Below are 11,413 nucleotides of genomic sequence, written 5' to 3' on the forward strand. Positions count from 1 at the left end.
TTCTTTCCTTTCCTTTCCTTTCCTTTCCTTTCCTTTCCTTTCCCTTCCTCCCTCCCTCCCTCCCTCTCTTTCTCTATCTCTCTCAATTTCTTTCTTTCTTTCTTTCTTTCTTTCTTTCTTTCTTTCTTTCTTTCTTTCTTTCTTTCTTTCTTTCTTTCTTTCTTTTTTTCTTTCTTTCTTTCTTTCTTTCTTTCTTTCTTTCCTTTCTTTCTTTCTTTCTTTCCTTTCTTTTCCCTTCCTTCCTTCCACTCCCTGTCTCCCTCCCTATCCTCCCTTTCCCCCCATCCCGTTTGAAAAAGAAGAAAAGAAAAACAACTACCCTGTAACAAATATACATAGTGAAGCAAAACAAATCCCGACGCTAGCCACGTCCAATAGCGCCCCCCTCTGTTTGCACCCTGAGCTGCCGCCCCCCTCTGCCCCGAGGTTGGGCAGCCTGTTTCCCCATCAGTGCCCCTGCCCGATTCTTCTTGACTCTTTCTTCATTTCTCCATGCGACCTTGGTCCCATCTCTCCCTCTTTCTCCATTCTGGGCCTAAGCGTCTTAGGCTGGAAACTTCCAGGCCATCTAGTCCAACCCCCTCCTTTTACAGATGAGTAAACTGAGGCCCAGTAAGCTGAAGGGACTTGGCTAATTCGAGGATGCTTGGCCCCCGCGCCCCGCAGGCTGCCCAGCCCTGGCCGCTGACCTCGGGGCCTTCTGCGAGTCCTTGATTCCAAGCTTCGGAGCCGGAGCTCTAGCAGGGCTGCGCCGCTGCGCTCCAGAGTAGCCCCTGCGCGGGGCCCTGAATTATTGATGGTCCTTCGGGTGACATTCTCTCCTCGGCTCTCCTCTTCGGAGCAGGAGGAGGAGGGTGGGGGCGGGGCTCAGTACTGGCTGCTGCCGAGTCCCAGCTTCTTCCCCATCCTGGTCCCCCTGGCCCCGGGAGGCCTCTGGACACCCCGGCAGCAGCTCCCCCACCCCATCCTCACTCCCACCCCAATGCGAAGCTCCTCCCCTCCCCCAGCCCCACGCCCCCGCCCCTGCCCGCCTCGTTTGTTTATTTTGGGCTGGAGGGGAGAGAGGAGAGAAAAGCCCGGGCTGAGCGGAGGTGTCTAGCCCCGAGTCAAGGGCAGGCTGGGGTGGGGGTTGCGGGGTGAGGGGCTCTGGGAGAGGAAAAAGAAGAACTTTCATTTCCACTGAAAAGGGCGTTGGATACGGACGCCGAGAACCTGGATTCGAATCTCGGGTCTCGGTTACAGTTCCGTTCAATACAAGAAGCGCCTCCTCCGCGCCTGGCGCCAGGGATGCGAAGATAGAAACGAAGCGGCCCCCGCCATCCAGGAGTTTACGGTCTACTGCGGGAAACCACATGTCGGCAGGTAAGCAATTACAAATGATAGAGAGAGCAGGGCCAGAGTTTCCGTGGGTCCAGCTAAAATCCCACCGACTCCATGAAGCCTCTCCCGGGCCCCTCGGGGCCAGAGCCGCCCTTCCGCCTCCATTTATCTCCTATTTATGGCTTGCTTGTACATAGTTGGTTGTATGTTGTTTCCTCCATTAAATGGTAAGTTTTTAGTTTTTGCCCTTTTCTTTCCGTCCCTGAGCACGATCTCTGGTATATACAGTGGGTGCTTAATAAATGTTTGTTGACTTTCTGACAGGAAAGGTCTCTTGGAGCAAGTGGCAATGAGGTCGAGCCTTGTCTCCAAATCCCAATTCTTTCCAGCACTTCTTGGCCTCAGTTTCCTTGACCTTTTTTGCGCCCTGGACCCCTTGGGCAGTCTCAGGAAGCGACTAGACCCCATGTCCGAATCGTGTTTCTAAACACATAAAACAAAATGCAGAGGGAATGCAAGTTGTATTTTTGTATTTTTTATTTTTTAAACCCCCACCTTCCATCTTGGAGTCAAGACTGTGTATTGGCTCCAAGGCAGAAAGGGTGGTAAGGGTAGGCAATGGGGGTCAAACGACTTGCCCAGGGTCACACAGCTGGGTACAAATTGTGTTTTAAAAGGAAAAACCGAGGAAAACAATAATGGGAAAGTAACTATCAGCTTGAAAACAACAACAACGAGTTCCCAAGCTCCAGTTTAAGAACTCAGGAGATGATCTCGAAGCTTCAAGTCTGGGATCCTAAGATTTACGAATACTGACGGGGTGCCTTTCACATCCATCATTAGCTCATTTGAAACTCACAACAGTGCTGCAAAGTAGGTCCTGGAGGGCTCATTTCCCCTCCCTCCTTCTGCTCATTTCACAGATGACAAAACTGATCCTTAGAAAGGTGAAGGGCATTTTGAGACCATCACACGGACCACTGTCTCACGTCTTTAAATCCAGGGCCCTTTGGAGCCCTGGGCTTGGGATGAGAAGGTCCTGGATTCCAATTCAGAGGCAGACACTTCCTAGCTGTATGTCAAGTCGTTTAATTTTTCTGAGCCCAGATATCCAAATCTCTAAATCCTGGGAGCCCATGGGAAGGATTTCTTACCCTAAGCAATGTAAGCTGGTTATGACTGTTGTTACTGCAGCGATTGTTACTCTGTCGGCAGAGTGATTTAAAAAAAACAGCCGAGAAACAGCAAGACCAAGGGAGGAGACTCCGGAGTCACTGCTTGAACCCCTCCTNGATTTCTTTCCCTAAGCAATGTAAGCTGGTTATGACTGTTGTTACTGCAGCGATTGTTACTCTGTCGGCAGAGTGATTTAAAAAAAACAGCCGAGAAACAGCAAGACCAAGGGAGGAGACTCCGGAGTCACTGCTTGAACCCCTCCTAGCTTTGCTCCTCTTTCTGAATAATGGTTTTCTCCAGAGCTTCGACCTGGGTTATGCCCTCCAGTATCAGCAATGCCTTGGAGGGCTCTTCTGGGAAAGGTTTGAAATGAAGTTAGCCTAAAGGCTCGAAGACACGCGAGTATGGAAGGGAGAAAGGCAGGGAGGGAATGAGGGGATGAGGAGGGAGGAAAGGAAGGAGTAGGAGAACAGAGACACCACAGAGATCGGCAGAGAAAGAGAGAGACCGAGAGACAGACACAGACACCATCAGGGAGGCAGACAGACAGGTGACAAAAGTAGAGAGAAGAAAAAAGAGATGATTAATCCAGGTAGCTTTTTTTTTTTTTTTTGGACAAGTATCTGTGCTTAGGATCCTTTTAGAAGGCGAACCACTTCCATTCAAAAATATAAAAACAAAAGCGGGGAACACTTTGCTCAGAAATGTGGTTCGCTTTCTCTCCTCTCCCTTCTGCAGCACCCATTGAACATCTCTACCTAGAGAATGAATTAATGAAAAGGCATTTATTAGGCTTTTGCTATGGGGGAAACCCTTTACGAAGCTTCTACTAAATGTCAGGCAGAGTGCTAAGTTCTAGGCACACAAATCAAAAGGCCAGGAGCTATCTCCAAGGCGCTTACATTCCAAAGAGCCGTAGAGGATGGATCTCTTTAGTCCAGAAAAGATAGGGACGAGGAGAGGGGCCGGAGAGGAGTAGATTGACACACCCCATCCAGGAACAATGACCGAACTGATCATAGTTCCAGGGAATCAGCTCCTTTAAATTAATACATTTGTTTCGTTATCCTTCTTAGCGGTGGTTTACGAACAACATAGAGTGGTTTCTAAAAAGTAATCTTTTCTAAACTGGGGAAACATCTGTAAGCCGCTTTCCATCCTTCCCAGCAGGAACTGCCATTTTCTGTTAATATGTAATAAGTGTATCAGACTTTGATTGAGTCTGTCTCAACCTTATTTAAAAAAGAAAGAAACCAAGAAACTCTGCAAAGGCAAGATCAGCACCTACCCCAACGTTTCTTTTTCCAGCCCCAGCGAGAACAGCTCTCTCTCTCTCCCCCACCCCCTGTCTCTCTGTCTTTCTCTGTTTCTCTGTCTCTGTCTCTCTGTCTCTGCCTCTGTCTCTGTCTCTGTGTCTCTGCCTCTCTCTGTCTCTGTGTCTCTGTCTCTGTCTCTGTCTCTCTGTCTCTCTCTCTGTCTCTCTCTCTGTCTCTCTCTCTGTCTCTCTGTCTCTCTCTGTCTCTGTCTCTCTGTCTCTCTGTCTCTCCCCGCCCCCCCCCCCCGTTCGATGTCAGCACCCAGAACCACTTCGGGCAGATGTGGGGAGGGGGAAAAGGAGGTTAAATGAGAATGCTCGGAAAGGTTTTCCCATCACTATTCCCCAAGTTCGCCTCTCCAGCTCGCAGCCCCGGGAGGAAGGCTCTGGGAAAGCCGGTAAGTGGGGAGGTGATTTTCCTAGTCCCATCAAAACAAAGCCAGCCACCTCCGCCCCAAGAAGGTGGTGTGTGTGCGTGAGTGTGTTTTCTCCCTTTTAAAGCGCCGGGAGGACAGACCCAAGTAGTAAGTGCGGCGCTGGTCTGCATTCCAGCTCTGCCAGCGTCAGATTTATCTTCTGAATGGGACTTAGGTCCGCGGAGGGGAGGAGCGGCCGCCCGGGGCCAGGAAGGCTCGGGCACCACCCGAGCAGCCCGAGAAGGAGGCTGCCCCGCCGCAGGGCTCCGCTAAATACTGACGGACAGCCCTTCTCTGCAGACCCGACCCGGAGAGCCGGGGAGAATTCTTGTAGATTACCGGGCCGGGTGGGGGGTGGGGGGGAGGGGTGTCTGCGTTCCATTGTTCACTCTGGCCAATCAAATGGCCCCCATTCCCCCTCGGCCAATCTCTCTTGTGCGCCCCCCTCCCATCCCCTCCCTTCCCCCGGGGTCCCACATCACCTCTTCCCCATCTCCCGGCCTCCCCCTTCTCGAAACCCTGGAGTGACGTCACAGACCCCGCCCCCAGGCTCCGGGCCCGGGGGGCTGGGAGCGTGCTGATGTCATGCGGCGTGCGGGGCCAGTGCAGAATTCCTCTCCCACCCAAGTCCTCCCGGCTGGAGGAGTTAGTTAGCAAAGAGCCGAGACTGGACGAGCCCGACCAGCCTTCTGTCTGCATCATAACACTTTGCGCATGGTGGATATTATTTTTAATTATCCTTTTCTGGGTGCTATGGGGGATCATTCCAAGAGTAAGTCTTTTTACGTGTGTGTATGCGCGCGTGCCTGCCTGCGCGTGTGGGGCGTGTGTGTGTGTGCGTGTGTGTGCATGATATTAGAAAATATTTCCCCCCTATATATCTGCATGCTTGGCGGCTTCTACAAGTGGCTTCTCTTTGACCAGGCAATCGGGGAGACAATCCTCAGACGCCTGCAGCAGCCCCTCGCCGGGCCCTGGATTGTTCCTCCGGGCGGAGAATCCTGTCCATAGCGCGGGGCAGAGACTCTTCCCGCTGGCCCGCGGCTGGGACGCCGGCCCGGCCGGAGCGAGCTTCTTTTTCCTCCCCTTTAGTCTTTCGTGCTTTCTAAAGGAAGAAGGTCGCCTTGTAATTGTGAAAGGTGTCAGGCCGGCAGAGCCGGGCAGTCCTCTCGTTCCTCTCGTTCTGTGACTGTTGGGTAGTCCGGGGGGGCACCGCAGCCGGGCGGCCTGGCGCTCGGCGAAGCTTAAAGGAGCTCTTCACGGCTGCTTTTCGTCTACATCTTGGTTAGCTCTGCTAGCTCGAAGCTATTTCGATTTAAAAAAATAATTCTAATAAAAAAAGGCAAGAGCTGCCAAACGAAAATATCCGGGGAGGGGGGAAGCCCTCGTGCATTTGGAAGTTGGCATTTTTCTTTCAAACGACAGAACCTTTCGAAATAGTGTCCTTTTGCTGAGAGGGATGATGGGTGGGTGGTGGTGATTTTCTTGAAAGAAGGGGGGGAGAGACAGAGAGACAGAGAGAGAGAGAGAGAGAGAGAGAGAGAGAGAGAGAGAAACATAAATAAATTAAAGTTTCGATGCGAATGCGTTTGGAAAGCCAGCAGCGATAATGATCGGTTCCTGAATCTGCCTCCTCTGCTCGTTCCCCCGGTAGAAAAGCCCGGGATTGCCATGTGTGTCGGCTGTGGGAGTCAGATCCACGACCAATACATCCTCAAGGTCTCTCCGGACCTCGAGTGGCACGCAGCCTGCCTCAAGTGCGCCGAATGCAGCCAATACTTGGACGAAACCTGCACGTGTTTTGTGAGAAACGGCAAGACGTACTGTAAAAGGGACTATATCAGGTGATGCTTGCTCGCTGTTTATCCGTCCTAAGAAAAGCCCCAACCCCAGGCATGACCTTGGCCGCCTCCTCCTGTCCCCTGTCAAACCTGCCCACGTCTTGGAGCCCCGCACCTCTCCACCCCGGCTTGGCCTCCTGTGGCCTCTCCTACTGCGGCTCCTGTGGCTGCTCAGAAACTTTTCTCCCTCGCGTCCCCGCATGGCCCTTCCTCCCGTTGTTCGCTGGAGCAGGGATCCTCTCCCGGAAGGCTCAGCTCTTGTCATCGGAAAACAATAGGTCCCCGGGCAGCATCCAACACATCCTGCCCAGCTTCCCCCCGTACTTGGCCAGTAGCGACCTAGAAAGGCTGGCCTGGAAGCAGCCAGAGAGAGAGGGAGACAGAAAGACCTCCAGCTTTGTGCAGTCTCCTATTTGGGTGTGTGCGTACGTGTGCACGAGAACATATTAGTGTAAGGAGACGCCGAGATGCGTGTGAGTGCTCGTGTGTGTGTGTTTGTGCTTTAACACGTGGATGCGGATGGTTCTAGCGATATGTGGGGACTCCAGGCATATATGTGCGTGAATACGCGGGCCAATGTGTCGGTAATTCTGCGTGTCCGGAATTGCACCCGGACATATTTGAATGTAGGTGTGGGTGAAGCGAGGAGACAGGCAGAGACAGAATGGGGAGCAGAGGAGGTCCGGGGAGACCCCGGATTTCATTCTGCCCTTAGCCGCTGGGCATGTTGCTGTTTGTAGCTTGCTCTGAGAAGTAGCTTGGGCCTGCGGCAGGGCAAAGCCTCTCCTGGGGGCCAGTGAGCAGCCAGGACTCCTTTGGGCAATTCCCTCTGGCAGTTAGAGGCACCGACTGGCCAAAGTGCCCCTCCTCCTGCCCTCTCACCTCCGCCGTGTTCCTCCGCAGGCTATTCGGAATCAAGTGTGCCAAATGCAAGGTGGGTTTCAGCAGCAGCGACCTGGTGATGAGAGCCCGAGAGAACGTCTACCACATCGAGTGCTTCCGCTGCTCCGTGTGCAGCCGCCAGCTGCTGCCCGGGGACGAGTTCTCCCTAAGGGATCACGAGCTTCTGTGCCGGGCGGATCACAGCCTCCTGCTGGACAGGGCCTCGGCAGAGAGTCCTAGGAGCCCAGGACACCTACCAAACAGCCGGGGCCTCCATCTCTCAGGTAAGGGCCCTGGAAGCTCCCTAACCTGGGTTAGGGGAGTTTGGGGAGGATGCCCATGGCCAGCCTGGGGTGTGTGTGTGTGTGTGTGTGTGTGCTTGTGTGTGAGAGAGACAGAGACAGAGGGAGCATAGAAGGGCCTTGAGTAATTTAATACTTTTAGCCACACACAGGGGCCTCTGGTAGACAGACACATTAGTGTGCATATGGGCTGGAGAACCCCCTCTGGGGAAGGCACCATCTCCTTCATGTGAGGGGCCCCTTCCCTGACAGAGAGGTTTCAGTGTTTTGATAATTCAGGCAGGCACCGTCTGAAAGCCAGTGGCACAGGCTGGGGCAGTGTGCCCCAGTATTCCCAGGGACCTTATGTTTGAAGGGAACCTATTAGATGGATACCTACGGGGACACTGGATACTGGACCTCATTCCACCATAAGCTGGCCATTTGAGTCCGTGTTTGACATAGAAAAGACGACTGACTGACAGTGTGTGTGTGTGTGTGTGTGTGTGTGTGTGTGTGTGTGTGTGTGTGTGTGTGTTGGAGGTATAGAACCAAGAGAGCACCCCTCCTCCAGAAATCAGAATATATGTGGAGCCCAGGGTACCAGCTGCTTTCCCTGGCCAGAGGTAGAGATGTGAATTAGGATGGGTTAGTGAGCACTGGGGCATGAGGGCCTCTAGCTGGCATTCGGTAAGTGACTCAGGCCCTATTTTAAGCCTCTCCCTATTTCCCTCTGGTCCCAAGCCCCTCAGAAGGGCTCCTTTTCTCAACTCTGGTATAAGGTAAGGAACTGTGGCCCTTTCCCAGGAAAGCTAAGGAGCCTGGGGTCTCAGGCAGCCAGGCTGGCCTTTGAGCCTGAGGGGCCTGATCTAGAGGAGGCCCTGGAGAGGGGAGAGCCTTGGAGAAGAGAGGAAAAATCTTAATTGAAGAACAGCTCTAAAGGGAAAGAACTTGGGTTGGATCAAGAAGCAAGGGAGGCCTGAGGAGATTGGGAGAAGGAGGACACCGTGGCAGAAAGAGAAAGAGAAAGAGCCCCCTGGGAGGGGGCCAGCTACTAAGGAGTCACTTTTGAGCCATCCCAGAGAACAGAGACATCCTCCGTCTTCCCTCTCATCAGCGGGCATCTGGGCTTCCTGAATAAGTAAAGGCATGCCAGCCTGTAGCCCAGTTATTGTTGGTCTGGGGGGTGTGTGTGAAAGATCTCCGGATCTCTCTCTCCTTCCCCCAGGCCTCCCCACGCCCATCCATCCTTTTCTCAGGCCAGAAGCAGCCTGGATCCTTCAGAATCCCTAGCGCCGCTCTGGCCTTTCAGATTGCAAAGATTCCTCTAAACGCTTTTGGTGCTTCCTTGGAAGAGGGAAACCAGGGGAAGAAGGGGCCCAAAAGATCTTAGGGCAATGTCTGAGGGAGGGAGAGGGCGTGGGAGAGAGAGAGACAGAGAGACAGAAAGACGGAGAGAGGGTGCTCTGAAGCCACTTGGAGGCTTTATTCCTAGCGGTTTGCTCAGAGAGAAGGGCCTGAGGCTAGCGACAGAGGAGTCCATACCCTGCCGAGCCTTTTCCTCAGGCTCGGGCAGTTTCAGCCGAGACTCCCGTAGAGGAAGAACCTCGGGGGCCGGGGATGAGGGAGGGGGCGGAAGGCTGAGCTCGTTCCAGTGGTCCAAGGTGGAAGGGTGTGTGTGTGGCTCCGGAGGGGGCCGGCTCTGTGTGCGTGGAGCTTCCTTTCTAAGTTTGGAGTCTTCGTTGTCTATTTTTAAAATGACGGGGCAGGCTGGAGGCAGACAGCTCAGGGAAGAAGCAGGGGGCTGGGGGCAAAAAGAATGAAGACGAATCCAATTAGTCAATCGACAAACGTTCTTTAGGCATAACCGCGGTGCGCGGGCCAATGCGGCCCGGAACGAGCCCCTGCCCTCCATTCGGCGAAAAGCCGAGGCCCACAGTGCGCGGGGATTGCTTTCTCCGAGGCACTGGCGATAGTTAGTTTCCCGACAGGAGCGAATCCGGGGAGCAGTCCGCAGAGGTTCCCCGGGGGGAGAGGGCGATGGGGGCCGCGGCCGGAGCTCGGGGCTGACGCCCTCTCCCGCCCCCCCAGCAGAGCCGGGCTCGGGCCGGCAGCCGTCGCTGCGCGCCCACGTGCACAAGCAGGCGGAGAAGACGACCCGGGTACGGACGGTCCTGAACGAGAAGCAGCTGCACACGCTGCGGACCTGCTACGCCGCCAACCCGAGGCCCGACGCGCTCATGAAGGAGCAGCTGGTGGAGATGACGGGCCTGAGCCCGCGAGTCATCCGCGTCTGGTTCCAGAACAAACGCTGCAAGGACAAGAAGAAATCCATCCTCATGAAGCAGCTGCAGCAGCAACAGCACAGCGACAAGACGGTGGGTGAGGCGGCCGGCCTGGTGCGCCGCCGGGCCCGGCTCCTGCGCCAAGGGCGGGGGTGGGGGGTCCTTTATATATCCCATACGCTGCATTACGTGTGCACACATGCCCGGGTCTCTTTAGGGAAGGGGTGAGCCACCCGCCCCCTCCCCCCACGCCCAGCGCCCCGGAGGGCAATCGTGGCCTTCGAATTCCGGGGCGCCTTTGGCATGTTGGGAGGCGGGGCGGGGGCTGGGAGGGAGCCCTGCCGGGGGTAGTGGGGGGGAGCAAAGCTGCTTGACTCCGAGCTTGGGGGCGGCAGCGGGCTGAGGGCAGGAGAGGGCCCGGCCTGGCCAGGAGGCTGACCCGAGAGGGTTGGGGCGTTTCCCCTTTTCCATTGCGGAACTTGGTAGGAAGCTTTGCTCTCCTGGAACCTGTGGCACCCCCAAGGAGACGAGATCCCCAGGGTATAGATGGGGCCTGTTAGGGGATGGCGGAGAAGCAGCCGGCCTGGGAGGCTCAGTGGGAAGGAGGCGAGTGGCCAGCTGGTGCCTGGACCCAGGGGCCCTTAGGTCAGCCCTGGCGGGCTTGGTCCCAGTATCTATGCCTGGGGCAGCTGGGCGGGCCTGGGAGCGGGGGCGCAGCCCTAACGCTTGTCTCCCCTGGCAGAGCCTGCAGGGCCTGACGGGGACGCCCCTGGTGGCCGGCAGCCCCATCCGCCATGAGAGCGCGGTGCAGGGCAGCGCCGTGGAGGTGCAGACCTACCAGCCGCCCTGGAAGGCGCTCAGCGAGTTCGCTCTCCAAAGTGACCTGGACCAGCCGGCCTTCCAGCAACTGGTGAGGACCCCCGGCCAGCGGCCCCCCAGCACCCTTCTTCCCCCTTAGCCGTGGGCTGCCATGCATGGGCCGAGCCCGGACCCGTGGAGCCCAAGTGGACTAGAACGGAGCTGGCCGGCCCCGCTCCCCAGAGGAGGCCGAGGGGAACTCTGGGAAGCAGGTGATGGGGGGCTGGGGCTGTAGGGAAAGGCCCAGGCCTAGCGCTCCTTACCTCCTTAGCTGCAGCTAAGTGGGTGCTTAGCCCGGGATTTAAAGGCCCCTTTGGGCCACCCGGGGATTAGGCCAGAGAGGGCTCCTGCTGGCAGCCCCGCGGCCCGCCCAGAGGACTCCATTTATTTTGAAAGTCATTTTATTGCAGACCCACGTGGCGGAGTAAGTAGGGGCCGAGGGAGGTCGGCCTGGCCTTGCGCCCCCTCACTGCCTCCTCCTTCTTGCCTTCCACCCCAGGTGTCCTTCTCGGAGTCGGGCTCCCTGGGGAACTCCTCGGGCAGCGACGTGACCTCCTTATCCTCCCAGCTCCCGGACACTCCAAACAGCATGGTGCCCAGCCCGGTGGAGACGTGAGGAGCCCGGGGCCGGTGGGCCCCCTGTCCCGAGGATCTCGCATGCTCCCTGCATGAGACTCACCTATGCTCAGGCCATTCCAGCTCTCGGAAAACCCTCTCTCCTTGTTCATTATTATTGTTATTTAAAGGAAAGAGAAAGAGATGAAAGAAAGAGAGAGGCCAAAGAGAGATACTGTCTTGACTGCCAAAGCACCAGGATGTGACCTTCCTTCTTCAGAGTGGAGAGCGAAGCCCTTCTCGGCCAGCCGGGGTTATTTTTGCAAAACCAAAATTGAGGATTTACTAGGATTAGGCCTCCCCCCTCCCCCATTCTCTCCCCCGTAGCGTGTAATCCTGGCTTTCGGACCCCACCCCAGCTCACCTGGTGGCTACCAAAAAGCAAGCCGGAAGCGGGCTGCCCCGGGGCCAGCCTGGGCTGAGG

The 11,413-nt window shown here is 55.8% G+C and overlaps 1 protein-coding gene across 1 annotated transcript; it reads left to right on the forward strand.

The window, feature by feature from the left end:
- The first annotated feature begins 4,941 nt into the window (after window positions 1-4,941).
- On the forward strand, window positions 4,942-10,990 carry ISL2 (ISL LIM homeobox 2). Its single transcript, XM_044662908.1, has 6 exons — window positions 4,942-4,999; window positions 5,882-6,071; window positions 6,972-7,234; window positions 9,326-9,609; window positions 10,259-10,426; window positions 10,874-10,990. Exons 1-6 carry the CDS (start codon window positions 4,942-4,944, stop codon window positions 10,988-10,990), a joined length of 1,080 nt encoding a protein of 359 aa, XP_044518843.1.
- The last annotated feature ends 423 nt before the right edge of the window (window positions 10,991-11,413 follow it).

Source organism: Gracilinanus agilis, chromosome 2 (genome assembly GCF_016433145.1).
Source record: "Gracilinanus agilis isolate LMUSP501 chromosome 2, AgileGrace, whole genome shotgun sequence".
Classification (NCBI taxonomy): Eukaryota; Metazoa; Chordata; class Mammalia; order Didelphimorphia; family Didelphidae; genus Gracilinanus; species Gracilinanus agilis.